A 26,355-nucleotide genomic window follows, 5' to 3' on the forward strand; every position below is an offset into this window, starting at 1 on the left:
CACAATGCCTCCTGTGAAAAGATAATACCTGTGGCACCTTTTGTGCAGCTTTAAAATGGATCATCACTGGACAGAAAAGTTCATCTGTGCTAATTAAGATTAATGGGAATCTCAAGGCATGACGTCTTTCCATATTTTGTGTGACAACACAGTAATGCACATAATTTATATCTTTATCATATTGAAATGCATGTATGCATGCAAGAGGGAAACTGTGAGAAATTTCCTGATTAGAATCTGCCTTTTTTGAATGTTTGATTTTGTGACCCTGATTCTGCAATTATATACTGCTTTAGAACAGAAAATCTACAATAAGTTGGGAGGATTTACTACAGAAATGTACACACTGCATGCAATACTTACCTTGTCTAAGTTCCTTGCACTTTACTTGATTACCTGCTCTGTCTCTAATTCAGACAGAGAGGCACAATGAAATATGCACTCACTCTGCCTTTTGTTCTCTCGTTGGGAAAAAAATGTCTGTCTTAGCACCAATTTGTCTTTTTTTCCATTCACTCTTTTGTCGTAACAAAATGAGTATTTTGAAAGGTGCAAGCTTTTAAACCTACATAAGCAAAATAGCTTCTATATTTAAAGATTCTAAATAGAAGTTTCTTTTAATGAAGAATGCTCAAAAACCCACAGTTAATTCTAGAACTGAGTGTTGAAAAAATCTGATACTGATCAAGAAGGAGCATGAAAATCTTGTCTTTTTTGTTTGGTTGGTTTTGTTTGTGGGGCTCTTATTGGTTTTGGTTCTGTTTGTGATTTGTTCTTTTTTTTTTTTTAAATTAGTGTTATACATATTATTGGGAAGAAAATTATGACAGAGGGATATTAATTTTCAGGAATATATACTTTTCTCCACGTTAGTATTCCCATCTGTTACTTAACTCTGTAACTGCAAAATTAAAAGTTGCTATCATCTCTGAAATACCATGTGCAAGAATACACATGGAAATTGTCTTTCAGCTGTTGACTGTAATAGTTTTGAAGTTTTTGCTCTCCACAAGCTCAGAGCAGTCTATCTGCCTGTTGTACCTCAGATAAAAAAACAAATAAAAAAACCAACTAAACAGGATTGGTTTTAGACTCTGACCTGGAATGTTGCAGCCTCTGGCCTGCCCCTCATTGCTTCCTCTGAAAGGATCTCCAGCTGCAGGCTGGGGAGCAGCGTGGCTGCTGCAGCCCCTGATGCCACAGCCTGGTGTCTGACCTAAAGGCAAAAAACAAACTCAGCATTAATAGTAATTCTCTTTCAGACACCCCAGTTGGGGTGAACTGGGTTTCTTTGAGCCCATTGAGTGGACTTGCATTGATTGCTGGACCTAGCATCCATGAATAAAGCATGACTGAATTTTCATTGCAAATAAATTTCTAATGCACAGTGCTAGGAGAGAATGCTACCAAAAAAAAAAACAAAAACCAAAAAAACAACAACAACCTTGCTCTGGTCTGAAAAGAGAAAGGCCAAGGATATGGCATATATGCACTGTAAAAACAAAGCACTTGCTGCATGGCATCCACTTCCAAGGTTTGAAAGAAGCCAGTGTGAAGATGGTGGTGGCACAAAGGAAATTTTCTATCAGCAGAGTTTGCTGCAGGTGAAACACACAGTTTAGGTTCTGTCACTTTCCATGAACATCAAAGGAAAGCGACTTTGAAAAGGTACCTGAAAATTACATTAACAACAGTTTTGGTGAATGCAGAAACTAAAATAGTTTCCCGTGTTGCTAGGAATTAAAGATGTAGGAAGGGAAACTGACAAGGTATGAAAACACTTCATTTGCTCTATGCTGCTCTAGATTAACAACAGTTATGGAACTATCTGCTACTAGAGCTTTAGTTGAAAACAGTCCATTCTCCTAAATAGTTAATATATACAGCTTTGTTGGACCTTCAAATAGTCCTATACTAGGACACAATTTACGAATCCGAGAGAAAACTTAAGATGACTATTGAATTTAAAATATGCTTTAAAAAATAGCATTAGAGTTTCTGACCACAGATTATGACTTCCTGCCCTTTCTTTTCCTTTTTATGGTGTTCCCGAGGTTAAAGTAGCAGACACAAAGCCAAATGTTTTATGGCCACCAAGTGTGTGACCTCGAATTACTCAGTAGAGGGTTAAGTCCATAATTGCCAATTTCTTGTGTTCCGTTAGTCTTTGCTTGGCATCCAGAAGAAGTGCTCAGTGAAGGGAGGAAAGTGAATTTTGTCATAACTTCTACATTTAGAACAAGCTGTTTGTGTATTACAAACTTGCATTTTATTTCACTGTGGTTTTTTAAGATAGAAAAATTTGAGGGGGAAAGTTCAGCACTAAGGAAAGGAAGTTGCCCAGAAAAACCTTCTCCCCTGATGCAGGGGGTTATATTTCTTTTCTTTCGGTCCTTCTTGCCTATAGAATTCTTCCCATAAATTGCTAAGAAACAACTACTGGGCTCCCAAGAGCTCTGTTTTATGCCCCTGTTCCTGCCCCTCACTCTGTCACCTGGTGAGCCTGGCTTACCTGGCCATTCTCCTGCTGCTCCTCCACTCGCTGCCTCAGCTGCTCCTCCTGCTCTCGGGCTGGGAACAGCTCTCCCTGAGTCTGGCACAGCACTTCTGCTAAAGCAATCTGTTTATGGTCTCTCTCCAGAAGGGCCTGCACAGAAAGCAAGAGAAGATGGGCTTCACCTTCCCAGACAGCATTTGTGGGCCAAGTCTCTAAGAGTGATGGGCTCACACGTTCCCAAAGCACTGTGCTGCTGCTCTCCTGGGTCATTCTCTGCCCATGGGGAGGCACAGATTCCAAAGTGACACTGGCAGTACAATCAGGGTCCATCTGGGACTGAAGCTCCAACAGCCTCTCAGGCAGCTGACAGGGAAGGGGTGGCATTTCTCAAGGCTCTGCTGGGGGCCTCCCTCCACTTCTGCTGTGCCCCCTTTGTCTTTCCATTGTGACTGACCCCCAGCCCTGTCCCACAGCTCCATCCTGGCTCTGCAGGTGGCTTCCAGTGTGGGCTCACTTCCTGTGAGAGACACTTCTGGAGTTCATGTTCTCTTCAGGCCTACACCACCATTCCTGCCTTTCTGAAATCTACACTCTTGTTAGAAATCCTGCTCATTCAGGAGATAAGGATGCATGTAAAGATCCTCTGATGGAGGTCAGAGAGCCTCTACATCCACCTCAGTATATAGAGGAAGACCCAGGAGTTTATTCTTCCTCCGTTGTCAACTGAGAATTCAGACCAGCAGTAACAGAGATCCTCATAAGGCCCCATCAGCAAATGAACTTACACACCCCTAGGGACACCAGGGAAGAAAATCATGTGCCATGTAATGCATGTATGACCAGAGTCACCAAACATCACCTAAAGCATGGAATTGTTCCACATCACTAGGACTGGGAGAAATTTAAAGAATAAACTGGGGAGTTCAAGTCAGAAGAGGGTGGAGGAAGAAATGAACTCTGAGGGGAGAAAACAACCATTTCTGGAGGGGAATATCTCTGCCTGCTTGGGATAAATTGATAAAACATGTCTCTTCTCCTGAAGGGATGCCTTTAGGTGAGCTTTGCACCTCCACCTGCCTCTGACCAGAGCCAAGAAGAATCAATTTATAAATGTTACATAATTAGATAGATAGACAGACAGACAGACAGACAGATAGATAGATAGATAGTTAGATCTCACTTAAATAATTTCTGTTACAATGCTTTCTGTTATGACACACATCAACACTCAGCAGCCAGTGCCCCAGTCAGCAGCAATCCTGAACTTGCTCACCTGTTCCCTCAATAAACCACACTCTTGGGGAATCTGGAGCACGTAGGTCCTTGTGGAAAGAGATCAGACCCAGAGCACAGAACTGGGAACTGCACTCTTTGTGCATCTGTGCTCAGGCAAGCTCTTCTCTTGGTCACACTCACATTGACCGTGATAAAGTGTAACCAGAAATGAAGCCCAGCCCTTCCCAGCTCCTCTGATCTCTGAGGACCAGCTGCAATTCAAGGGTGTTGATTTCCTGCCCAATTCCCAAATACAATCCTGATTGCATTATTTGCTGATCCCTGAGGCTGCCAAAAGGTAAGGGTGCTGTTAAAATGGAAGTGATGTGCAAGGTCCTGCTGGCAGGCCTGGCATCAGAACAGCTCCTTCTGCACCAACGTCCCTGCCCCAAACTGCGTCTTGTCGTGCAGGAAAATGTTGAGCAAAAGCACGTTTGCTTGCCAGAGGAAGAAAATAAACAAGTCTTCTCCTCCTAGCAGCCCAACAACACAACACACCAAATGATCAAAGAGTCACCTACTCCAGTGCCTAAAGCATCTGGATGCAGTGAGGGGATGCTTGGCACAGGAACGGCCCTTGTGGGGAGCACTGTCAGGCAGGCATTTCTGGAAGTGTGCCTGGAATGTCCCTCATGAGCCTCCCTTTCCCCAGGCTAAAGCTCCCTCAGCACCTCCTCCTTGGGCTTGTGCTCCCACCCTCCCCAGCTCCCTTGCCCTTCTCTGGACACGCTCCAGCCCCTCAGTGTCTTTCTGCTCCAGAGGGGCCAGAACTGGACACAGCACTCGAGCTGTGGCCGCAGCGGTGCCAGCACAGGGCACAGCTCACTGCCCTGCTCCTGCTTCCCCACTATTGCTGACACAGGCCAGGATGCCCTTGGCCTTCTTGGCCCCCTGGGCACACGCTGCCTCATGTTCAGCTGCTGTTGGTTGGCACCCCTGGCTCCTTTTGTCCCAGGAATCTCCCCAAACACAAAGTTGGACATTTGATTTAAAATACAGCATCTGGAATTTCAATGTGTCTTTGCTGTTCTTAGCAACACAAGACAGCACTCCAAGTCTTTCAGTTTTTCTCTCTCTCCAGGGGGAATGTCATCTCCAAATAGTATTTTCAAATGGAATTATCCAGGAAGACCACACAATACAAAGCACCAACAGACACATGTAACCTCTGGGTTTTGCCTCAGAAGTAGATCCAGAACTGTGCAGTTTTTGTCTTTTGCCACGTGGGACATGAGTAGGCCCACATGGATTCATGCACAACACAATCATCTCTTTGCAGCTTATCAAAACACAGGCGGACTCAGACTGCACTCTGCTGCTGATCACTCTTTCATGAAGAGGTAAAAAAACAACCTGGCAATAAAAGCACCAAATCTCTGTCTTCAAGCTGCAACCCCACAATGTGTCTCTGAAATATGACCAGGCAAGCACGCCCAAAAAGTTCGTGGGGACAAACCACTCCAAAGAGCCCGTATGGTCAGATCAACCATTTTTTGTGCCTGTAGCTCCTTGGCCGGTCTGTGGAGTGGGACAGTTCTCTCCAGACCACAGTGTCCCCTACGTATCCAACAAGGTTGAGCTCAATGCCTCTGACATGCTCCCTCCTCTGGGGCTGGGGAGCCTTCACGCTTCAGGCTGGCCCCTATCAGAATCTCAGCAAGCTGGGGCCAAATCATGACAGATCCAAGCTCATTTTCCAGATCTCACTGGCACGGGGAATCGCTTGGTCCTGGCAGACTCAGCACTCAGCATCCTCAGCCACCAGTAGCAAGTGCTGGCTGCTCAGGAACTTGCAGCTCTGTCTTGCACTAAAGACAGCACCAGCCAGAACTGGCACTTCCTGGCTTGGCATATTCAGGCTGTGCTGTGACCACAGCAAGAGGCTTGTGGTCATTTTGTTAGTCGTTGGTCTCATCTTTGGCCTCTTCTCCAGGAGCAGTGCAAGCCAGAGGAGAGTCTGCTGTTGGTTCAGAGTTGTGTGGACCAAGAGAAGCACGAGGGACAGGCCATTACCTATCATTTATAACCTTATTTTTAGGCAACTCTACAACCTGCTCTACTAAAGTGAAATCATAAACTGCGATAGCAATGGGATTCTAAGACACTCCAACAAAATTAAAATGGGCTGATTCAACATAACTGCATATGGCTATGAGTTCAGTATTCCACCCTGGCTACTATCAGCAAGCAACATTCTCTCTGAAAACTGAGCTTTGAAATGGAAAATTAGGAAATAGCCAGGGATGCCTTTGCTATTGCTGCTGCAAGCATGGAAATGGATTTTCTTTTAGCCTGCCCAGCTGGCCCTCCACACTCTACTGCTACAGGCCAAGCTCACTGCTTCCTCCTCCTTTCTTCAACACCTGGAACATCAAATGTTCCTTTCTCACTCACCTCAGATTTGGCACCTCTGAGTACACGGCTCAGGTGACCTGTAGTGGGCAAAGAAAATCAACAGATTCTTTGAGACTATTGCCTGGGCTGATGAATCCCACAGAACAAGTCAACCCAAACAGAGAGCATTTTCTCTTTCACACCAGGCGCCAGGAGACACAGCTCTTTCACACTGGCAGCAAGAGAACAGGATGATGTTTTTGGCTGTGACTATGCTTTGGCCTGTTTTGCCAGCAAATTAATACAAACTTGATCACTATAATGCAAATAGGTCTTTAACGCTCATTTTTTTTTTCTGCCCTACACATAAAGCAGCTTTTTTTATCCTTACATTCAGGTACTGTTTTTTTCAACTAGTTGCATGAACTAATTCTCATTAACTTGCTGAAAAGAGTTGCCCAGAAAAGCTTCTCCAACATTCCTCTGAGCTGTGGAAGTTCAATTGGCAGTGAAACTGCACAGCAGCACCTCCAGGGTTCAGGAGCAAACACTCACTGCATTGCAGTTTGCACTTCATTGTAAAGGGAATCACTATTTTAGCACTTAGTAAAAGGTCAAATTAGACAGTCAAATCCTTTCATGACAAAATTTAGAAAAAAGAAGCCTTCTCTGAATTCTTGTAAGAACTGCAGAAATTTTAGGCCTTCTGAGAAGGTCTCTAGTTTGCATTTTCAGTTGTCCTGCTTGGTCCAGCAAACTGAGGAAATGTCAGACTCTGCTGCCACAGACTCTCCCGTGGAGGGAATGCAACCCCTGCAGCTTCCCTTGGAAATGCTGCCCACAGCCCCCTGGCTACAGACACCCCATTTTGGTGGAACCTGTTGACAGGAGCTTTACCAAACCAGTGGCATCCTAATGCTCTTTCTGTTTCAAAATCAACCCAGCACTAGGAAAGAGCAGGAAGACAAACAAAAGCCAGGTTAGGTTACACCCAAGGAAAATCTCTACTTACATGCCAAGTTAGTCAGATAATATCCTGAATAACCAATGCCATAAAGAGTGCAAACTGCAGCAACGATATTCTCAATCATTGTTGCATTGTTTTGCAAGTTTGGAATGCAAAAGAAAACAAGGCTCTTGTTTTCGCGCAGTTGCCCACTGACAAACCGTGGGATGCTGCTGCGCTGAGCACGCCCAAGGGTGGCTCTGGCCCTGAGGCCCTTTGTGCACCAAGGCAGCTTCTGATGTCAGCACAGCAACGTGGCAACCCTGCCCTGACATCACAAAGCAAACGTTCTGCATTGGTCCCTGAATTTATGCAAAGCAGCCCAGCCTTCCCTACAGCAAACACAAAATAGCCTGGGAAGATTTCCTGCCCCAAAGCAGCACAAATTCCCTGGTGGGACAAACCCTGTCATTCAAGGGATCCAAGAGTAATTCCAAGAGTGCCCCAAGCACCTACAGCCTGTACCTGGACTGAGCACTCAGATGGGACCAAAGCAAAGGAAACCACACCAAGAAAATGGCCCAAAGCATTGGACGGAACTAGGACAGGAGGCACTTTTGGCATAAGAGCTGAAATAATTGCGAACAAATGTCTCCACATATTTGCACATTTATTGGACATGCCCAGGGCTCCCCTGTATGTACATCTCTGTCTCTGCCTTTGTTCTTCTGTCAATGTTTGACACTTCCCAAACTCCTGGTAGCCATGAAAGTCGTTTCCTTACCTTCTTTTTCTAGAGTTGAGCAGAGAGGGGAGGGGGGAAAAAACCTAAGGAAGGGCTCATGAGTTGAGATAAGGACTGGAAGAAAATATTCTAGGGCAAAATAGGTTATAATTTAAGGGATAAAACAAACCTATTATTAACAGAGTGAGAGGAGAAGAATGAGAAATGAAAATAGGCCTTTAAGACACCTTCTTTTCCCCTAGCACCTCCCTCCTTTCCACCAACAGCACAGGAAGACAGGCTATGGGCGTCTTGGTCAGTGAGATCTCGAGATATTTTTCATTTGCTCAGGAGAGTAGTCTTTCTTCTGCTGTGCCATGGGGTCACTCCCATGGGCAGTCATCCCAAAACCATTGTGGCGTCATCCATAGAGTGTAGCCTTTTTAGAAGAGGCTGACCTAGTTTTGAAGCAAGGGATCTCTCTCCATATCTGAAAGCAGCAGCACTCTCTCTCTTTTCAGGTCTCCCACTAGATCACAGCTGTCTCTAATATCCACCTGCTCTAGCACAAGTACTTTTCTCCTTGGCTGCAAGTGGATTTCTGCATCCCTCATCGACTTCATGGATTAGAGGGGGATATTTTCTTTTGCCATGATCCTTGCCACGACTTGTAGAGGAATCTCGGCTCCAACTCTCGAAGCACCTCATCCCTCCCTTTTCCACTAACCTTGGTGTTGCCATGTTGTTGTCCTCACTTCCTTCTCTTCTCTGACTAGAAGGAAAGTGCTGCTTGTAGGTACCGTCGTCTACAAGTTCCACTAATTCAAAGATCCTTGCAAGATCCCACAGTGCCCAGAAATTTATCTCATTTAGGTTCCGTGTGGAGGAATCCCTTGCCATGGCGCTGCCGCCACTGTGCAGGTGGTGGTGGCCACTGCGGCGCTGGCACTATTGGACACCTCTCCTCATGGGGGCTCCGGGAAGGGCGAGCCTCGGCCACCGCCCCTGCCTTCCTCCCTCAGCACAGCTGGCCAGGGGCGGCCAGGCAGGCGAGGCTGGCCTGGGCTGCACCCAGATGGCGCTGGCTGCTGCACATTGCTGCCAGCACAGCAGGAACAGCCCCTGGCAGCAGCCCTTCACCACTTTCCGAAAATAACTGGGCATGTGCTGTTTTGATTTTCTTCTTAAATATGTCATCACAGAGGCATTGCCAACCTCTCTAATCAGGCCAGCAGCATGCCCATCATCAGAGACATCCAAGATTGGCTCTCTTACACAGGGTGGAAGCTTCTAACAGCTTCGCACAGAAGCTACCCCTATGGTCCCCAGCCCACTACAAAAAACAGGCTATGCCAAGCCAACTCATCCTCTCTGGAATTAGAACTGGCAGGATCTGCCCTCCAGCAGGAGCTGCTCCAAGCTGGGAACGTGACTGGCGGTGCTGATTCCCAGAGGCTTCTGTCTGCCAGGTGAAGCCAAGGCAGGAGCGGGTTGAAAGGTGCTGGCGCTGCTGCTGCTCCGTGCACAGAGCCCCGGCTGGGCAGGGCACGGCGCCCACTGCGCTGCGGCTCTTTGTGCTGCCACAGCTGGGCACACCTGGGACAGGTTATGACCACGTGTGGGAAAACCGAGGGGTTTGTGGGGCTGCATTGCTCTGCACACACCCAGGCCACCTGCAGCACAGAGCTTGGGCTGCCAGAGGGGTAAACCAGAGGGAAACGGCTGGGAAAGGTTTTAGTAACTGTTCAATAGAAATGGCCAAAATAAATGTTACCAAGCAGGGTCCAATTGCCAGTGCCCTCTCAGGGTTGTAAAGGAGGCATTACTTTATTTCAGCACTGGTTGCATGGGGAAGCACTTCCCTAACACATGCAAATCCAGCAATCTCACCTACTATTTTCTATGTATTGGAACTAAGGTATATTCATTACTTTGCTGAAGCTAACAGGTTACACAATTCCTCAAATTATTTGACACATTTAAATCACTTCTCAAAATTTATTATCATGAGAGTATGGATGTCCTGAGGGTCTCTGATGATTTTTGTCACATGTTCAGGAGGAGACACACGCACAAAAAAACCCTAAAATACAACAGAGGTTGCAAAACTAACTTATTCTATTAGTTGCAGTAGCAAATAATACATACCAGGCCCTAGATTCCCCAAAATCCACTTAGCAGGAGAAGGAGTTGGAGTGTGGTACTCAGCAGGAGGGGCAGGTAGACAGTGCATTTTCAGGACATCCCCTGGATCAAACCAGTGCATCTTGTCCTTCTCATCCCTCCACCCCTAAACCAGGCCTTCTGTCTCCTAGTCAGGACTGGAATTTTCCCAGTTACAGCTCAGCTCACACATGGCCATCGCTTGAGAGGAGGCCACAATGGCTCATGATACTGACTCCATGCCAGCAATGGCTCCATCATGCATTGTTCCTTTTCCAAAGGACTGCCCACCCATTCACCAATACATTGCTTCCCTTTCAAGGGTCAAGTTCCCACCTGTTACACAACACAGTTTTCTTCATTGCCTTGTAAGACCCACTCAAATATGGATCAAATATGGCAGGGCCTCAGCCACGACTCTGGTCCCTGACACAGTGGTTTGGGGAACATCCCATTCCTCAAATTCTCCTTTGGTGGTCAAGAACCTCCTAAAACTACTTTCATCCCCTTGAATGCATTCCAGCTACCTTCTTAACATGACCACTCTCTTTATTCTCAAGGCAAAGACAGCCACTTGCACACAATAATCACTGCAATGGGGGAATACAAGACCAAACACTGTCTGGTAAAGCTTAAGGAATTCACAATTTGTTACAAGCAAACATTTTTCCAACGTTTTCCACTGCATTCTATTGCCAGCAGACATTCCCCCACCCCCCGTCCCATTCCCCTTGCAGAACGCTGTATCTACTATCCATGGGCACCAGGGAAGGAGCAGCTGTCACACAGGAGACGCCCCTGCTGCACTGGGCAGGAATCAAAACGCTCTCGAGTCACAGCTGCAGGCCTGCATCTGCACAGGATGCTCTGGCTTCTCCACTCCCCATCAGCTTTTGGCATTTGGAAATGCAATTGCACTTTCTGCCTTGTTGCTTCGCGTTGGTGACGCAAAGCAAGGGCGACCTGGTCCGGAGGGAGACCGCGGCGAAACTACAAACTGGCCACGACAAATTGCACACTACACCAATATGGTGGATGGCAAAGTGCGTTTATTGATTGACGGGCACCGGCTTAAGTACCCGACAGGTGCTTACGTCACCTTACCATGCCGACTGTGATCGGCTAACGCTGTGGAGAGGGAGGGGCCCTAACTCCTCGTACACCGCGTGATCTTCCGAGCGGTTTTCTAGCTAACCACATTTCCCCCCTCTCCATGAACAATTAAACTTTACAACTGTATTAAACTTGTGTTAGTATTAACTTGTAGAACGTGTTAGTAACAAGGCCTGAACTATTTTAAACATTTAGGTGCAACCACACCTTGTTTTTATAACTTGTGAACTAATAAACTGAACGAGTGACTGAACTTGCTTAGGATAACTGTCTTTGTTCTAACAGCAAAACATCTATTTTACTAAGACGGTTTTTAACAAACTGGGCTATCTTGTTGAGCAAACAGGGACCGAACAGAAGTGCGAACACAACTACAACAGGTCCCATAATGGTGGAAATAAGGGCGGTGATCCAGGGGTGCTGGGTGAGGAAAGAATTGAACCAACTCTGTTGCTGAAGCTCCTGGCTGCGTCGCTGAAGCCTGCTTTTCAGCTCTGCCATGGACTTTCTGATAATCCCGGAGTGGTTTACGTAACTGCAACATTCCTCATTAAGGGCAACGCACAAGCCTCCTTGCTGCATTAGGAGAAGGTCTAAACCCCGCCTATTTTGCAGGACCATTTCGGATAGGGAAAAGAGGGATTCTTCCAACCTTAAAATGTTCTTTTGGATCTCAAGTAAGTCCTCATCTATAGTCTTTTGTAGCTGTAGCAGGTTTTGTTTTTGCGATACCAATGCGGACACTCCGGTAGCCGTACCCGTTGCTCCCAAGCTTAGGAGCATTGCGAGGCTAACTGCAGTTACCAGTTCCCGTCTCTGCCGATAGGGTCTGTCATCGAAGTGAAGAAGCACCTCATCGTCAGGATGATATAGAATCCTGGGAACGACAACAACTTGGATACAAAAGTCGTTAATTTCATCAAAGTGCTTAATGGAGACACACAGGGTGATACCTGTGGCGTGACAAGCCCACGTGCCTGGAACTGCAGGAATGGCCCATTGGTACTGCTTGTTGAGGGTGATTGATGTGTTACAAAGGTGTCTGTTTTGGTTTATGAGTTGTTGGCTGCCTATACAGATCCCTTGACCAGAGACCATTTCCAGGGTAATTCCCTTACGGAGGGTGTCCCATTTACATTGCTCTGGACTGCTTATTTTTGAGTAGCTAAATTGGGCGACAAGGCCCTTTTTATTTGTGCATGGGACAAGCGGGTTAGTAATTTTGGTGTGTGCAGCCGACGTGCCGCTGCTGTCAGAATCGGAACCGGATTCGAAGGATGGATACCGCTTTTTGCTCTTTTGTTTCCCCCACCACTCATCCCACGGCAGCCGCCAGATCCACCCTTGTTCACTGTCCGACTCGGGGGAAGTCGACTGACAGCGTTTTTCCGGGCAGTGGCAACTTTTAACTGGACTCCGCCCCCTAACAGCCTCGCGGGTGGGTTCCTCCCTTTCCCTTCTCCGCCCCCCCTCAGGGCAGCCTATCGCCGTTGTGGGCGTGTTTTGGGGCGCGCTCCCTGATTGGACATTGGTGGTTCCTCCCCCTTGCCAACCGCGGTCTCCTCCCCGCGCTCGCAACCCCGCGTGTCCGTGGCGGGAAAGCGCTGTGCGTCCCACCCCTCTCCCTCTCGGCCGGCGCCATTTTGTGGTGCATAGGGTGGCAGCCGTTCCCAAACTTTATTAGGTTTCGCGCAATCGAAGTTGCCCTGAAACCCACAGGCTCCGTCACTATCTAGCTGTGCTTCGTGTTCGGTTGTTAGATTAGGGGACTGGGGTCGCGGGCGGAGGTTAGTTTCGACCGACGGACACGGGTCTACGACGCAATCCCCGAACGCGGTCTGTGTAGCAGCTCCCACACCCAATTTGGGTATAATTTTCAAACAACTACGGGCTGCCTTCCACGTTTCTTGCTCTATAAGAGCCTTTTCGAGCGCCTGGGTGACCCTCCCCCAACTCTTGAGACACTTGCTGGAGCCTGAAGTAATAACATCATTTGCAAGTGCCTTAGTACACTCGTCCCAACAGCCTGGGTGCAGGATGTCGACGGGACGATCAATCGCTTTTAACTTCAATAACTGCATGATTGCGCATTCAAAATCTTTTTGCTTGCACTCGATCCCCCACTGTCTATAAACCTCAAGAATTACCTTGCACAGCGAATCCATGCTGGCGGTACGGGAGCGTCCTCCCCGCCGGAGTCAGACCTGCTGCTCCGACCGTCTCGCCTCCTCCAGCGCGAATCCCGTCGCCCGCCGCTCGAACCCGTGTGCCGGGGAGCGGACGGGGTTCGGCGCCCGTGTGTTACCCTGGGGTTTCGGCACCACTATGTTGCTTCGCGTTGGTGACGCAAAGCAAGGGCGACCTGGTCCGGAGGGAGACCGCGGCGAAACTACAAACTGGCCACGACAAATTGCACACTACACCAATATGGTGGATGGCAAAGTGCGTTTATTGATTGACGGGCACCGGCTTAAGTACCCGACAGGTGCTTACGTCACCTTACCATGCCGACTATGATCGGCTAACGCTGTGGAGAGGGAGGGGCCCTAACTCCTCGTACACCGTGTGATCTTCCGAGCGGTTTTCTAGCTAACCACACTGCCTCATGTACAAGTACCATGGTTGTGCAAAAATTGGGCAATGGGCCATAATCCAAAGGCACTGCAGTGTGGAGGAAGTGATGTCCTAATGATTGAGAAAAAAAACCCGACCCACTTTCGAGACAATATTAGTATAGGAGGTAATATCAAATCTGGTCTTTAACTGGAGGCCTCCAGGGGCAGATTTGGAAAAATGACCACCCCACATAGGGTGAGTGTGGTTTTATAAGTTTGGAAAATTAGCATAAATGGCAAGAATTCCCAATTAGAAGCACAGTAATTAGGAAATATCCACCTTTTCATTCCACCTCTTCTGGAGCCCCTCTTTCCTGCTACTAGCTGTACTAGCTGTGCAGGCTATAACTAGCTTATGAGAAAGTGTGTTGAGAACATGTTTTTACCTTGGTTCCCAGAGGAGGTAAGACAGGATAGAAGCCTTTGGAATGTGTTTTGTCTTTCTGCCTATCAGGGGATGAAAAGTACTGAAGTTACCTCGGAACTATGTAACTATACAACAGTAGTCTACACATCTATGAATATATATGAAGGAAATGAAAAAGCAAAAATAATTTTGGCATCAGAAGGAGACCCTTTTCCAATTCCTAACCATACCAAAATCACCATAAACAGCACTTTCCAACTTAAAAAAAATTGTACATTTCAGAAAGTTACTGTAGAGCTTATTCACAGGATAACAAGGAAGGGAACATTCCCATGGAGTTGAGGTTTGGTACAGTTTTTATTCTGAGTCCCACTCAGAGCTTGAACTGGAGAGAGTCATCCTGAAATGGTTGTCACCATCTCCTGAGCTCTCTCCCTTGATTCACTGCAATGATCAGAGATGCCAGTTTGGAGAGAGGCTCATCTGGCTTAAACATGAATGCTTTCCAAAGAGAAAACAACAACAACAACAATAACAAAGAAACCATTACTTTGCAAACTCAGTGTCTCACAGGATCAAGAGAGATTCCTTGATTTCCAGAGTCATGCAGAAATAGGACTGACAGGACTATCTGCACCTCTGCCTTCATGACCTTTCCATCACAGGCCAATATGGCCCATACTCCCACTAGCTCATCCATCAAGGTGTCTCCAGCAGCAGCAAGAAACATCAGGCAGCAGTTCCCATTCCCTGTGTGTGCATGGCAGCAGAGCCAGGACTGCCAGGGCCAGGGCGAGTGCACAGCACGGGCAGCACTGATCCCGACGAGCCGCTGCTCTGACCCTGCCAGCAGGACTCTCACTGAGACGAGGGTCAGGAGGTGCCACTGAGCACTGAGATGGTTTTGGCAGCGCAGCAAGGCAGCTCAGGTGCCTCCCTGAGCCTTGAGTGGCAGCAGCCAGCTCTGCCAGCAGCACCACATGGCCAGAGAGCTGCTGTGTTTGAGACTCACAGCAAAGGCCACCCAGCAGGACAATTTCCATGGCAGAGCTGCAGAGAACTTCCCTCTTACCTTGGTGGATCCCGGGAAAAATTTTGGACACTGTGACAGAGAATCTGCTCATCCAAGAGACTGATGGCTCCAGTCACAAGGAGCTCAGCACAACCAGAGCTTGAGCAATCCCTGTGGGAACAGCTGAGGATTCCATTGCAGCTAAAGGGGACAGGATCACTGCCTGCATAAGGAAAATTCCAGTGAAGTCCTAAGGCCTGAACAACAAGCCCTAAGCCAAAGTTGACCTCCAGATGAACCTTCCAACCAAACATTATATTTGCATTCACTTATTAACAAAATATGCGTGATCATACCAGCATATATATGAATCCTCTTATTAGTGAAACAAGCGCTTACCTTTCTACACTTAGAAGACAGGCAAGGCCACAAAATCAGATATCTCTACCTGGTTTTGCTTGAAGTGATATGGTCAAAGTAAACTCCCTCAATTCCTTCCTGAGCCCTAGCCAAGAGGAGGATGAAACCAGATGTCCCCATACTCACAGTCACATTGGCTTGTTTATTCAATAGTATAAAATCTGGGCCCTCTCCCAGCAATGTTGGCAGCTTCACCTGCAGGTGGGCAAACTGCATAGGAATTCCCAGTTAGTAGGAGTGCATCTCCAACCCTTTGCAGTGCCAGGGACACCCCAGGGGATGTGTGAGTCAGGATGATGGTCAAGTATTAGAGTAGCTGGTGATATATCCTTCTTGATCCCTACAGGCAATGTTTTGTAGTCATAATCCAGTGCATTGCTTATCTTATCCTTTTGCATTTCTTTGCTGCTTTGCACTTCAGTGAATGACACATATTCCATAAGCTGATGTTGTTGTCTTCAGTGCTTGCCTGCCGGCAAAACAGCAACCCATTCCCTTCAGAGCTGAACTTGGTGGAGACACATGATGGTTGCCGGGGCTGAGGCCCCACACACAAGATGGTGGCCGGGGCTGAGGCACCACACACAGGATGTTGGCCGGGGCTGAGGCTGTCCCTCCCAGTGAGCTCTGCAGCCCCTGCTGGCCCAGCCCCAGCCCCGGAGCAGCGTGGGGTGGGCAGAATCCCCATTTCAGCCCTCTGCTTAAATGGACATGAACAGACAGCCAGGGACAGACACAGTGTGGACCCTTTGGTCTGTACACACACACGTCCACCAGCCAGTTTGTAACGTCAGCTGGCAGAATTTTGATGTCAAGGCAATTCAAATAGGTGAAAATAGGGCAAAACTCAGAGGTATAAATGTTTTAAAAGAAAACTCTTTTTTTTTCTTTTCCCCTACCCAAAAAAGAGTCAAAAGCATTTCCTGTGCAGATGGACTTCAATTGGTACAAAGAGCCATCACAGCCTGTTTCGTCCATGCTGGAGCCATAGTGACTGTGTGTTGATGAAGACGGAGATGGGATCTACTTGACGCGGACTGTGCAGCGGATACTCACCTGCAATGTGTATCCCCCAGGATAACCTATTAATTTAGAGCACTATGAAGACTCTGTAAAATTGAAATATAAACCAAAACTGCAGCACGAAGTCCATTGTGGTTTAGGTTTTTCTTAATGAGGTTCTCAAAGTTCAGCACAGACTTTGTGTTCAGTAGCAGAGGCAGGGGCTTCTTGGACCACTGCTCTGGCACCCATTGTTTTGAGTAGGGGATTGAAGGAATAAAAGAAGACAAGCCCATCAACTATTAAAGAGAAACAGTCATGGACAGGAACCAGTGGGTGAAGAAATGTGAGGGGGGAAAAGACAGAAAACTTGAGGTGGCAAGTGTGAGAAATGTGAGTGGGAGTAGGAGAGAAGTGTGAGGGAAGAAAAGGGTAGGAAACCTGAGTGGAAAAGGGTGATAAAACTGAGGGGGAAATGGTGAGAAATGTGAATGAAAATAGGAGAGGAAGGTTAGAGGAGAAAAGGGCAGGAAATAGGATGGGAAAATTCTGTGAAACGTGAATGGAAAAGCATGAGAATCATAGCGGGGAGAATTGAGGGAAATGTGAGGGGAAGAGAATGAGAAACTTTATTGGCAAAGAGAGAGAAAGAGGCAGAAAATGCAATGGGGACATTGTGAGAATCCTGAGCGGGAAAGAGTGAGAAACCTGAGGGCAGAAGAAGGCAGAAACAATGAGTGAAAAAAGGACACAAAATGTGAGAGAGAAACTGTAAGGAACGTGAGAGGAAAGAATGATAAATGTGAAGGGAAAAGTGTGAGAAATGTGAGGGGAAAAGAGTGGGAAACATGAGGGGGGAAGTGAGAGACATGAGGAGAAAACTTTGAGAAACATGACTGAGAAAAGGAAAGAAACATGAGAAAGAAACCAAAGAGCAGGATATGTGAGGGGAAAATTGTGAGAAATATGAGGGAAGAAAAACAAGAGGAAATGAGTGGGACAGTGTGGAAATGTGAGATGAAAATGTGAAGAAAGTGACCAGAAAAGGGTGGGGGAAATGAGCAAAATTTGGGAGGGAAACATGAGCAGAAAACTGTGAGAATTGTGAGTGGGAACTGGTAGAAATGTGAAAGGGAAAAGGAAAGGAAATGTGAAGAGAGAAAAGGGCAGGAGAGAAGGCAATATTGGCATAACAGCTGAAATAATTCCTAACACATTTCTTCATACATTTGTCTATTTGGACAAGCCCAGGGCTTTTCTGTATGTGCGTCTCTACCTCTGCCTTTATTCCTATTTGGAAGCAGTCAAACTGGCAGGATCTGCCCTCCAGCAGGAGCTGCTCCAAGCAGGGAACGTGACTGGCGGTGCTGATTCCCAGAGGCTTCTGTCTGCCAGGTGAAGCCAAGGCAGGAGCGGGTTGAAAGGTGCTGGCGCTGCTGCTGCTCCGTGCACAGAGCCCCGGCTGGGCAGGGCACGGCGCCCACTGCGCTGCGGCTCTTTGTGCTGCCACAGCTGGGCACACCTGGGACAGGTTATGACCATGTGTGGGAAAACCGAGGGGTTTGTGGGGGCTGCATTGCTCTGCACACACTCAGGCCACCTGCAGCACAGAACTTTGGGACCCTAAAAGATAAACCAGAGGGAACGGCTGGAAAAGGTTTAATTTTCAGCTTTCAATAGCAGTGACTACAATGAAAGTTACACAGCAGAGGCCCGATCACCACTGCCCGGTGAGTGTGAGAAAGGAGGCATTATTTTATTTCAGTGCTGGGTGCTTGGGGAATCACTTTTCTAACACGAGCTCACTCAGAAATCTCACTAGTAGTTTCTATCCATGGAACTAAGACACACTCATTACTTTGCTGAAACTCACAGGCTCATTCCCCAAAATTATTTGACATATTTCAATCACTTCTCAGAAGTTATTGGCAGGAGAATAGAGGTCTCTTGAGGGTCTCTGGTGGTCATTTGGGGAACATTCCATTCCTCAAATTCTCCTCTGATGCTCAAGAGCCTCGTCAAATCACTTTCTTCCCCTTGAATGCATTCCAGCTACCTTCTCAGGAAGACCATGCTCTTTATTCTCAAGGCAAAGACAGCACACAATAATCACTGCAGCTCCTTGTTCAAGTGTTCTGCCTCTTCTCACTGAGTTCTCTTTTCCTGCAGCATCTTCAGGACGTTCCAAACCTGCGGCATATCCGACTGGGACAGCTCCCCTGCCTCACGCTGACCACGGGTCTCTTTGTTTCCAGTCATTTCCTGGAAGTCTTCGCAGGCTGGCGGGTGAGATGTCAACTCTTTGACCTCAAGTCAAGCAGAACAAAGCAGTCAGAGACCATAGCTTGTCCCTGTCAGCCAAGAGTCATTGACTGTGAGGAAAGGGAGAGGACCAGATTCACAACAGATACAGACAGCTTGTTTCAAGGTTCATCTGGGTTACCATGTTCACCTGCAAAACACCTCAAGAAACGAGGAGAGCAGGAACAGGCCATCAGGAATCCATTTGGATGACTGCTGGCCAAGAGGCCAAAGGACTACTTCTACTGTCCAGGGCAGCAGCTGAGATTCAGCAGCCCAGGAAGTGTTCTTAAGAGCAGCTGTCATAGGGACCAAAGCAGGATGGCACTCAGAGGCATCACCCCAGCCCCACTGCTCTGCAGAGGAAAGGCAAGGAGGGCAGAAAGCACCACTTTGGTGACTGCAGTGGCTATCACTCTTTCACTCACTCGTTTTTCTAGAGCCTCTTGCTTCCTAAGGAGAGGATGAATTTTCTTTTTGACGATTTTCATTTCTTCCTCCAGACACTTCTCCCTTGCCTTGAGCTGAGCCTCAGCTTCCTGCAGCTCTGCGGGCAGCTTCTCATTAAAGTTCTGTAAAGAACAAGTGTCTCGATTTGAAAAACAGGTGTTTGCTAGGGAAGGCAGGACCTCCCCTGGACTGGAGAATGTAAACCCTCTCCCTCTGATTATTCTGATTTTGAAATTAAGGGGCTCTTAGGCAAAGATATGGGCATAGGAATTACAGTTCTTTACTAGTATGAATAACAAGGCAAACAAAACAACTCTGGAATTCATAACAAACAGAACCAGGACCCAGTAACAGTCCTCTGGGCCGTGGGCACTTTCCCCTTTGGTGCAGTTACTGTCACAGCAGGAATGAGCAGGAAATCCCAGGGTGGTGGATGGTGGGAGCTGCAGAATGTCTCGGGCAGGCGGGAGGGTGCGGCCACCGCGTGGAGAATCCCAGAGCAATAGTGAACAAACGGCGGCCTTGGGCCAGCAGGGCCCGGCTCTGAGCAGGGCAGGGAGAGGCCAAGTTCAGGATTCCAGGAGCACACCAGCAGACGGTGATAGGTCCCTCAGGTGCCAGGGGTTTCTCCCCACAGTAAGAGACAGCCTGGCCGTCCCTCCCCGATGCCAAAGAGCCAGAGCAAAAAGATCCACAACTGCTCCAGCCCCTGTCCGGTATGTGTATCCCTCTGAGAGAAAAACTCCCGAAAACCAGAGGAGTTTCCCCTCTCCTGTCTCAAGTACTTGGCTATTCAGTGCTTCTTAGCAAGTCAATGGGAAAAAGTTCACATGTAACAAGGAGAAGAAAAGCCAGCCCTCAAGAACAAGAGACAGAAAGTTTCATGAGTGGAGTGTCTGCCACTCTTACCTTCACCTGGTTTTCTTGATCACCCCTCTGTCGATGGAGACTCCGGTGATATTGAATTATTCTCACGTCTTCCTTCTTCCTCCTCTTCACTGTCATGATACCAATCTGAACTTTGGGCAGCTCTGCTTGTGGCTCTCCCTTGATGTTCTGTACACACAAATGCAGAGCAAGTCACAGGGAGCTGCCACCAGGTTCAGCTTTTCCTTCTTTCAGCCTTAAAATCAAATTCATTCAGCCACTTCTTTCTGCTTCCCCATTGAAATATATATTTTAAAATAATTCACGTTTGTGTGAAATTTATGTGGAAAAAACACGCTTGTATAAAAAAATAGAAATCTTTAGAACACAGGCAGCTGGGTGGCTTAACAGGACTGTGAAACCAGAGCTGGCAACAAAGAAAAGAGATCTAAATTAGCAAGTTAACAGAAGTAGCTCAAGTGGAGATGGGCTCTTTCAGAGACAGTCCAGGAAACACACACACAAGCGATGAACACTTGATAAGTATCACCTATCAAGATAACCAGAGTCATCAGGGGAAATAATCTCAGTACTGGATTGCTGTAAACTAACATTAGTGTTCATCTCATCGACATTCATCGCTTCCCAGAAATGGTTTTGTCCAATCCAGCCCAGAGAAAGAAAACCACATGAAAATGTGAAACAAGGAAAGGAAAGAAGAACCTCGGCCCCAGGTGGAAAAAAATTGTCTAAAACCAGCCCAGCCGAGGTGAGGTTTGTGAACATTGTGGGATCCGGAGCGATGGAGTTCGGATCACTGTGTTTACCCGGTGCCGATCCCGGGCTCGGGGCTGCCCTATTTCGATTGTGGCTGTCTAAGACTGTATTTTGGTCATGAAATAAAAATATTTTCTTTTGATTATTCTTAATTCGGCTTGATCATTTTATTACATATAACACTACCCGCCTCTGCTTCCATTGTAACCCTCCCATCCCAGTGCTGGTCTCTGTGGATTACAAGGCTCTGTGCTTTCAGTGCCTGTGGGACTGCTGGCCTCCTCACTGGCAAGAGCTCTGTTTTATGCCCCTGTTCCTGCCCCTCACTCTGTCACCCTTTGAGCCAGGCCTACCTGGCCATTCTCCTGTTGCTCCTCCACCTGCTGCCTCAGCTCTCCCTGAGTCTGGCACAGCACTTCTGCTAAAGCAATCTGTTTATGGTCTCTCTCCAGAAGGGCCTGCACAGAGAGCAAGAGAAGATGGGCTTCACCTTCCCAGACAGCATTTGTGGGCCAAGTCTCTAAGAGTGATGGGCTCACACGTTCCCAAAGCACTGTGCTGCTGCTCTCCTGGGTCATTCTCTGCCCATGGGGAGGCACAGATTCCAAAGTGACACTGGCAGTACAATCAGGGTCCATCTGGGACTGAAGCTCCAACAGCCTCTCAGGCAGCTGACAGGGAAGGGGTGGCATTTCTCAAGGCTCTGCTGAGGGCCTCCCTCCACTTCTGCTGTGTCCCCTTTGTCTTTCCATTGTGACTGACCCCCAGCCCTGTCCCACAGCTCCATCCTGGCTCTGCAGGTGGCTTCCAGTGTGGGCTCACTTTCCTGTGAGAGACACTTCTGGAATTCATGTTCTCTTCAGGCCTACACCACCATTCCTGCCTTTCTGACATCTAGACCCTTGTTAGAAATCCTGCTCATTCAGGAGATAAGGATGCATGTAAAGATCCTCTGATGGAGGTCAGAGAGCCTCTACAGCCACCTCAGTATAATGGAGGAAGACCAAGGTGTTTATTCTTCCTCCGTTGTCAACTGAGAATTCAGACCAGCAGTAACAGAGATCCTCATAAGGCCCCATCAGCAAATGAACTTACACACCCCTAGGGACACCAGGGAAGAAAATCATGTGCCATGTAATGCATGTATGACCAGAGTCACCAAACATCACCTAAAGCATGGAATTGTTCCACATCACTAGGACTGGGAGAAATTTAAAGAATAAACTGGGGAGTTCAAGTCAGAAGAGGCTGGAGGAAGAAAAGAACTCTGAGGGGAGAAAGCAACCATTTCTGGAGGGGAAATATCTCTGCCTGCTTGGGATAAATTGATAGAACATGTCTCTTCTCCTGAAGGGATGCCTTTAGGTGAGCTTTGCACCTCCACCTGCCTCTGACCAGAGCCAAGAAGAATCAATTTATAAATGTTACATAATTAGATAGACAGACAGACAGACAGACAGATAGATAGACAGATCTCACTTAAGTAATTTCTGTTACAATGCTTTCTGTTATGAAACACATCAACACTCAGCAGCCAGTGCCCCAGTCAGCAGCAATCCTGAACTTGCTCACCTGTTCCCTCAATAAACCACACTCTTGGGGAATCTGGAGCACGTAGGTCCTTATGGAAAGAGATCAGACCCAGAGCACAGAACTGGGAACTGCACTCTTTGTGCATCTGTGCTCAGGCAAGCTCTTCTCTTGGTCACACTCACATTGACAGTGCTAAAGTGTAACCAGAAATGAAGCCCAGCCCTTCCCAGCTCCTCTGATCTCTGAGGACCAGATGCAATTCAAGGGTGTTGATTTCCTGCCCAATTCCCAAATACAATCCTGATTGCATTATTTGACAATTGCTGATCCCTGAGGCTGCCAAAAGGTAAGGGTGCTGTTAAAATGGAAGTGATGTGCAAGGTCCTACTGGCAGGCCTGGCATCAGAACAGCTCCTTCTGCACCAACGTCCCTGCCCCAAACTGCGTCTTGTCGTGCAGGAAAATGTTGAGCAAAAGCACGTTTGCTTGCCAGAGGAAGAAAATAAACAAGTCTTCTCCTCCTAGCAGCCCAACAACACAACACACCAAATGATCAGAGTCACCTACTCCAGTGCCTAAAGCATCTGGATGCAGTGAGGGGATGCTTGGCACAGGAACAGCCCTTGTGGGGAGCACTGTCAGGCAGGCATTTCTGGAAGTGTGCCTGGAATGTCCCTCATGAGCCTCCCTTTCCCCAGGCTAAAGCTCCCTCAGCACCTCCTCCTTGGGCTTGTGCTCCCACCCTCCCCAGCTCCCTTGCCCTTCTCTGGACACGCTCCAGCCCCTCAGTGTCTTTCTGCTCCAGAGGGGCCAGAACTGGACACAGCACTCGAGCAGCGGCCGCAGCGGTGCCAGCACAGGGCACAGCTCACTGCCCTGCTCCTGCTGCCCCACTATTGCTGACACAGGCCAGGATGCCCTTGGCCTTCTTGGCCCCCTGGGCACACGCTGCCTCATGTTCAGCTGCTGTTGGTTGGCACCCCTGGCTCCTTTTGTCCCAGGAATCTCCCCAAACACAAAGTTGCACATTTGATTTAAAATACAGCATCTGGAATTTCAATGTGTCTTTGCTGTTCTTATTAATATAAGACAGCAGTGAAGGACTTGCATCTTCACCCCTACTTGCGGCTCCAATGCAGCTTTCAAAGCTGCAGACTTCACCACAAAATGTATCTCCAGAGACTTGTCTCTTCTAGTTTTTTGCCTTAGAAGAAGAGTTCAGAAGTATGCACTTTGTTTCTTTTTCCACAAGGGACAAGAATGGCCCCCAATAGATTAATGGACAACACAATCATCTCTTTACACTTATTAAAAGCCAAAAGACAGGAAGGCCAAAAGACACAGAATGGTGAAGAATTACTCAAGAAAACTGAGGAACAGTTCCATGATCACCAAAATAAATCTTCCAGAAAGTGAAAATAAACAAACAAGGACCTGTGATCTCCAGCGCTACCACATGTGCCTTTGGCCATAGCACTGCAGAAGCCAAGAGACAGAGCTACACTGAGCCAAGGAGCCAGATGCTCACCCAGAGGCAGCATCTCTTTGGTCCCTCAACATGACAGATCCAAGCCCTGTTTCCAGATCTCACTGGCACGGGGAATTGCCAGGTCCTGGCAGGTCTCCAGCACTCAGCATCCTCAGCCACCGACAGCAACTGCTGCCTGGTCAGAAACTTGCAGCCCTGTCTTGCACTAAAGACAGCACCAGCCAGAACTGACTTACCAGCTCGGAATATTCAGGCTGTGCTGTGACCACGGCTGGAGGCTTGTGCTCCTCTTTGGCCTCATCTTTGGCCTCTTCTCCAGGAGCAGTGGGAACCAGAGGAGAGTCTGCTGTTGGTTCTGTGCTCTGTGGACAGACAGTAGCATGAGGAACAGGGAGTTACCTATCATTTATAACCTTCTTTCTGTTCAGCTCTACAACCAGGTCTACTAAGGACAAATCAGACTTTTACAGCAATGGGATTCTAAATCATTCTGACAAAATTAAAATGTGCTGATTCAACAGTACAGAAAATTGCTCTGAATCAGATAATTCACCCTGGCTACTATCAGCAACAATGTTCTCTCTGAAAACTGAGCTCTGAGTTCTTTAAATCTCTGAAATGAAAAATTAGGAAATTGCAGCAATGCCTTTGCATTTGCTGCTGCACACATGGAAATGGATTTTCTCTTAGCCTACCCAGCTAGCCATCCACACTCTACTGCCACAGGCCAAGCTCACAGCTTGCTTCACAATTCTTAAATACAAGGAACATCAAAAGTTCTTTTCTCACTCACCTCACGAGCAGCATCTCTGAACACACGTCTCAGGTGACCTGTAGTGGGCAGGGAAAATGAACCAAATTCTTTGAGAAAACTGGAGAGAACCGTATTGTTTTCAGAAGGCCTTCTGAGAAGGTCTCCCAGTTTGCATTTTCAAAGTTGTCCTGCTTGATCTGGCAGACTGAGGAAATGTCAGACTCTGCTGCCACAGACTCTCCCATGGAGGGAATGCAACCCCTGCAGGTTCCCTTGCAAATGCTGCCCTCAGCACAATGCTGGCTACAGACACCCCATTTTGGTGGAACCTGTTGACAGGAGCTTGACCAAACCAGTGGCATCCTAATGCTCTTTCTGTTTCAAAATCAACCAGCACTAGGAAAGAGCAGGAAGACAAACAAAAGCCAGGTTAGGTTACACCCAAGGAAAATCTCTACTTACATGCCAAGTTAGTCAGGTAATATCCTGAATAACCAATGCCATAAAGAGTGCAAACTGCAGCAACGAGTTCCTCAATCATTGTAACACTCTTGTGCAAGTTTTCAGACTGTGTTGAAGCACAAGAGCAAACAAGGCTCTTGTCAGAGCATAGCTGCCCACTGACAATCAGGAGGATGTTCCTGTCCTGAGAATGCCCAAGAGCTGCTCTGGCCCTGAGGCCCTTTGTGCACCAAGGCAGCTTCTGATGTCACCACAACAACGTGGCAACCCTGCCCTGACATCACAAAGCAAACGTTCTGCATTGGTCTATGACTTTATGCAAAGCAGCCCAACCTTCCCTCCAGCAAACACAAGTTAGCCTGGGAAGTTCTCCTGCATCATAAAGCAGCACAAACTCCCCTGGTGGGACAAACCCTGTTGTTCAAGGTATCCAGGAGTGATGTGGAGACAGAAAAGGAAGAGAACTTCTAAGAGCAGTGAGGGCAGGATGGATGTAACAAAGTTTCTAAAATGTAGTTTGCAGAAATTATTACACAAGCACTTGTCTTCAGGAGAAAATCCTGATGTTGCTAATAGGGAATCAATCATGTATATTATTGGTTAGCAGTCATCTGAACATTTATACTATTGGCTATCCAGGCTCATGCTATTCTAACCCAATAGTGAAAATATTACAAAAGCTGTGTACACTTCTAATAAATGTTTCTGGATATTCCACGTCTGGGGACTGTGTATCATTCACACATTGCAATGGCTGTACTACAAGTGAGTACTGAGATGGGACTAAACCAAAGGAAATCAGACCTTTGGCCACTGATGCTTCTGACTAAACCCAAGAATGCCTCTTCCTGGACCAAACCTGCTGCACACACATCAGTCTGCTGCTGTACTGCTGGGGCATCTCAAAGAAACATCTGTGCATCACCCCTGGAGCTCCCCTGGGCTCCCCTGGGCTCTGTGAGCCACAGAGATGGGGCTGGGATGGTCATAAGGAAAGAGAAGAAGGAAGTTACAAAAGAGTGTGGGAAGGTGTAGAAGGTGGTGGGAGGAGGAAGCCAGTGGGACCAAGTAAGTAACTTCCATCAAAATTGGGAGCTACAAGGCAGGGACCCCATAGATGTGGTAGAGAGACCCCATCACCTGCAACTTTCTTTCTCAATTAAAAAAGAAAAAGAATAGAAAAAGATCTGGGCTTTAGCTGTGTGTCTAAATATGAAGCCATGTTAGATTTTTTAATGCCTCCACACAAGCTTG

General features: G+C 47.5%; 2 protein-coding genes across 3 annotated transcripts in view; both read right to left on the minus strand.

The window, feature by feature from the left end:
• The window catches only part of LOC130264898 (uncharacterized), a 44,470-nt gene extending 31,253 nt beyond the window's left edge, over positions 1-13,217 (minus strand). The window contains exons 1-4 of the mRNA XM_056513520.1: positions 13,200-13,217; positions 11,857-11,979; positions 2,513-2,647; positions 1,100-1,216 (exon numbers count right to left, since the gene is read on the minus strand). Of these exons, the coding sequence (XP_056369495.1) occupies positions 1,100-1,216; positions 2,513-2,647; positions 11,857-11,979; positions 13,200-13,217 (393 nt within the window). The remainder of the gene's footprint in view (positions 1-1,099; positions 1,217-2,512; positions 2,648-11,856; positions 11,980-13,199) is intronic.
• A 4,928-nt stretch (positions 13,218-18,145) lies between these two features.
• LOC130265559 (uncharacterized) lies at positions 18,146-25,308 on the minus strand. 2 transcript variants are annotated; one of them, XM_056514713.1, is made up of 7 exons: positions 25,102-25,308; positions 24,679-24,716; positions 24,122-24,247; positions 21,217-21,321; positions 20,129-20,275; positions 19,198-19,341; positions 18,146-18,775 (listed from the first exon to the last, which is right to left on the minus strand). In XM_056514713.1, the coding sequence occupies exons 1-7, from the start codon at positions 25,178-25,180 to the stop codon at positions 18,614-18,616; spliced, it is 801 nt and encodes a 266-aa protein (XP_056370688.1). In that variant the 5' UTR covers positions 25,181-25,308; the 3' UTR covers positions 18,146-18,613. The 2 variants fall into 2 exon arrangements, with proteins under 2 accessions (XP_056370688.1, XP_056370689.1); XM_056514714.1 differs by lacking the exon at positions 21,217-21,321.
• Positions 25,309-26,355: the final 1,047 nt, after the last annotated feature.

This window comes from Oenanthe melanoleuca, chromosome Z, assembly GCF_029582105.1.
Source record: "Oenanthe melanoleuca isolate GR-GAL-2019-014 chromosome Z, OMel1.0, whole genome shotgun sequence".
NCBI classification, from domain to species: Eukaryota; Metazoa; Chordata; class Aves; order Passeriformes; family Muscicapidae; genus Oenanthe; species Oenanthe melanoleuca.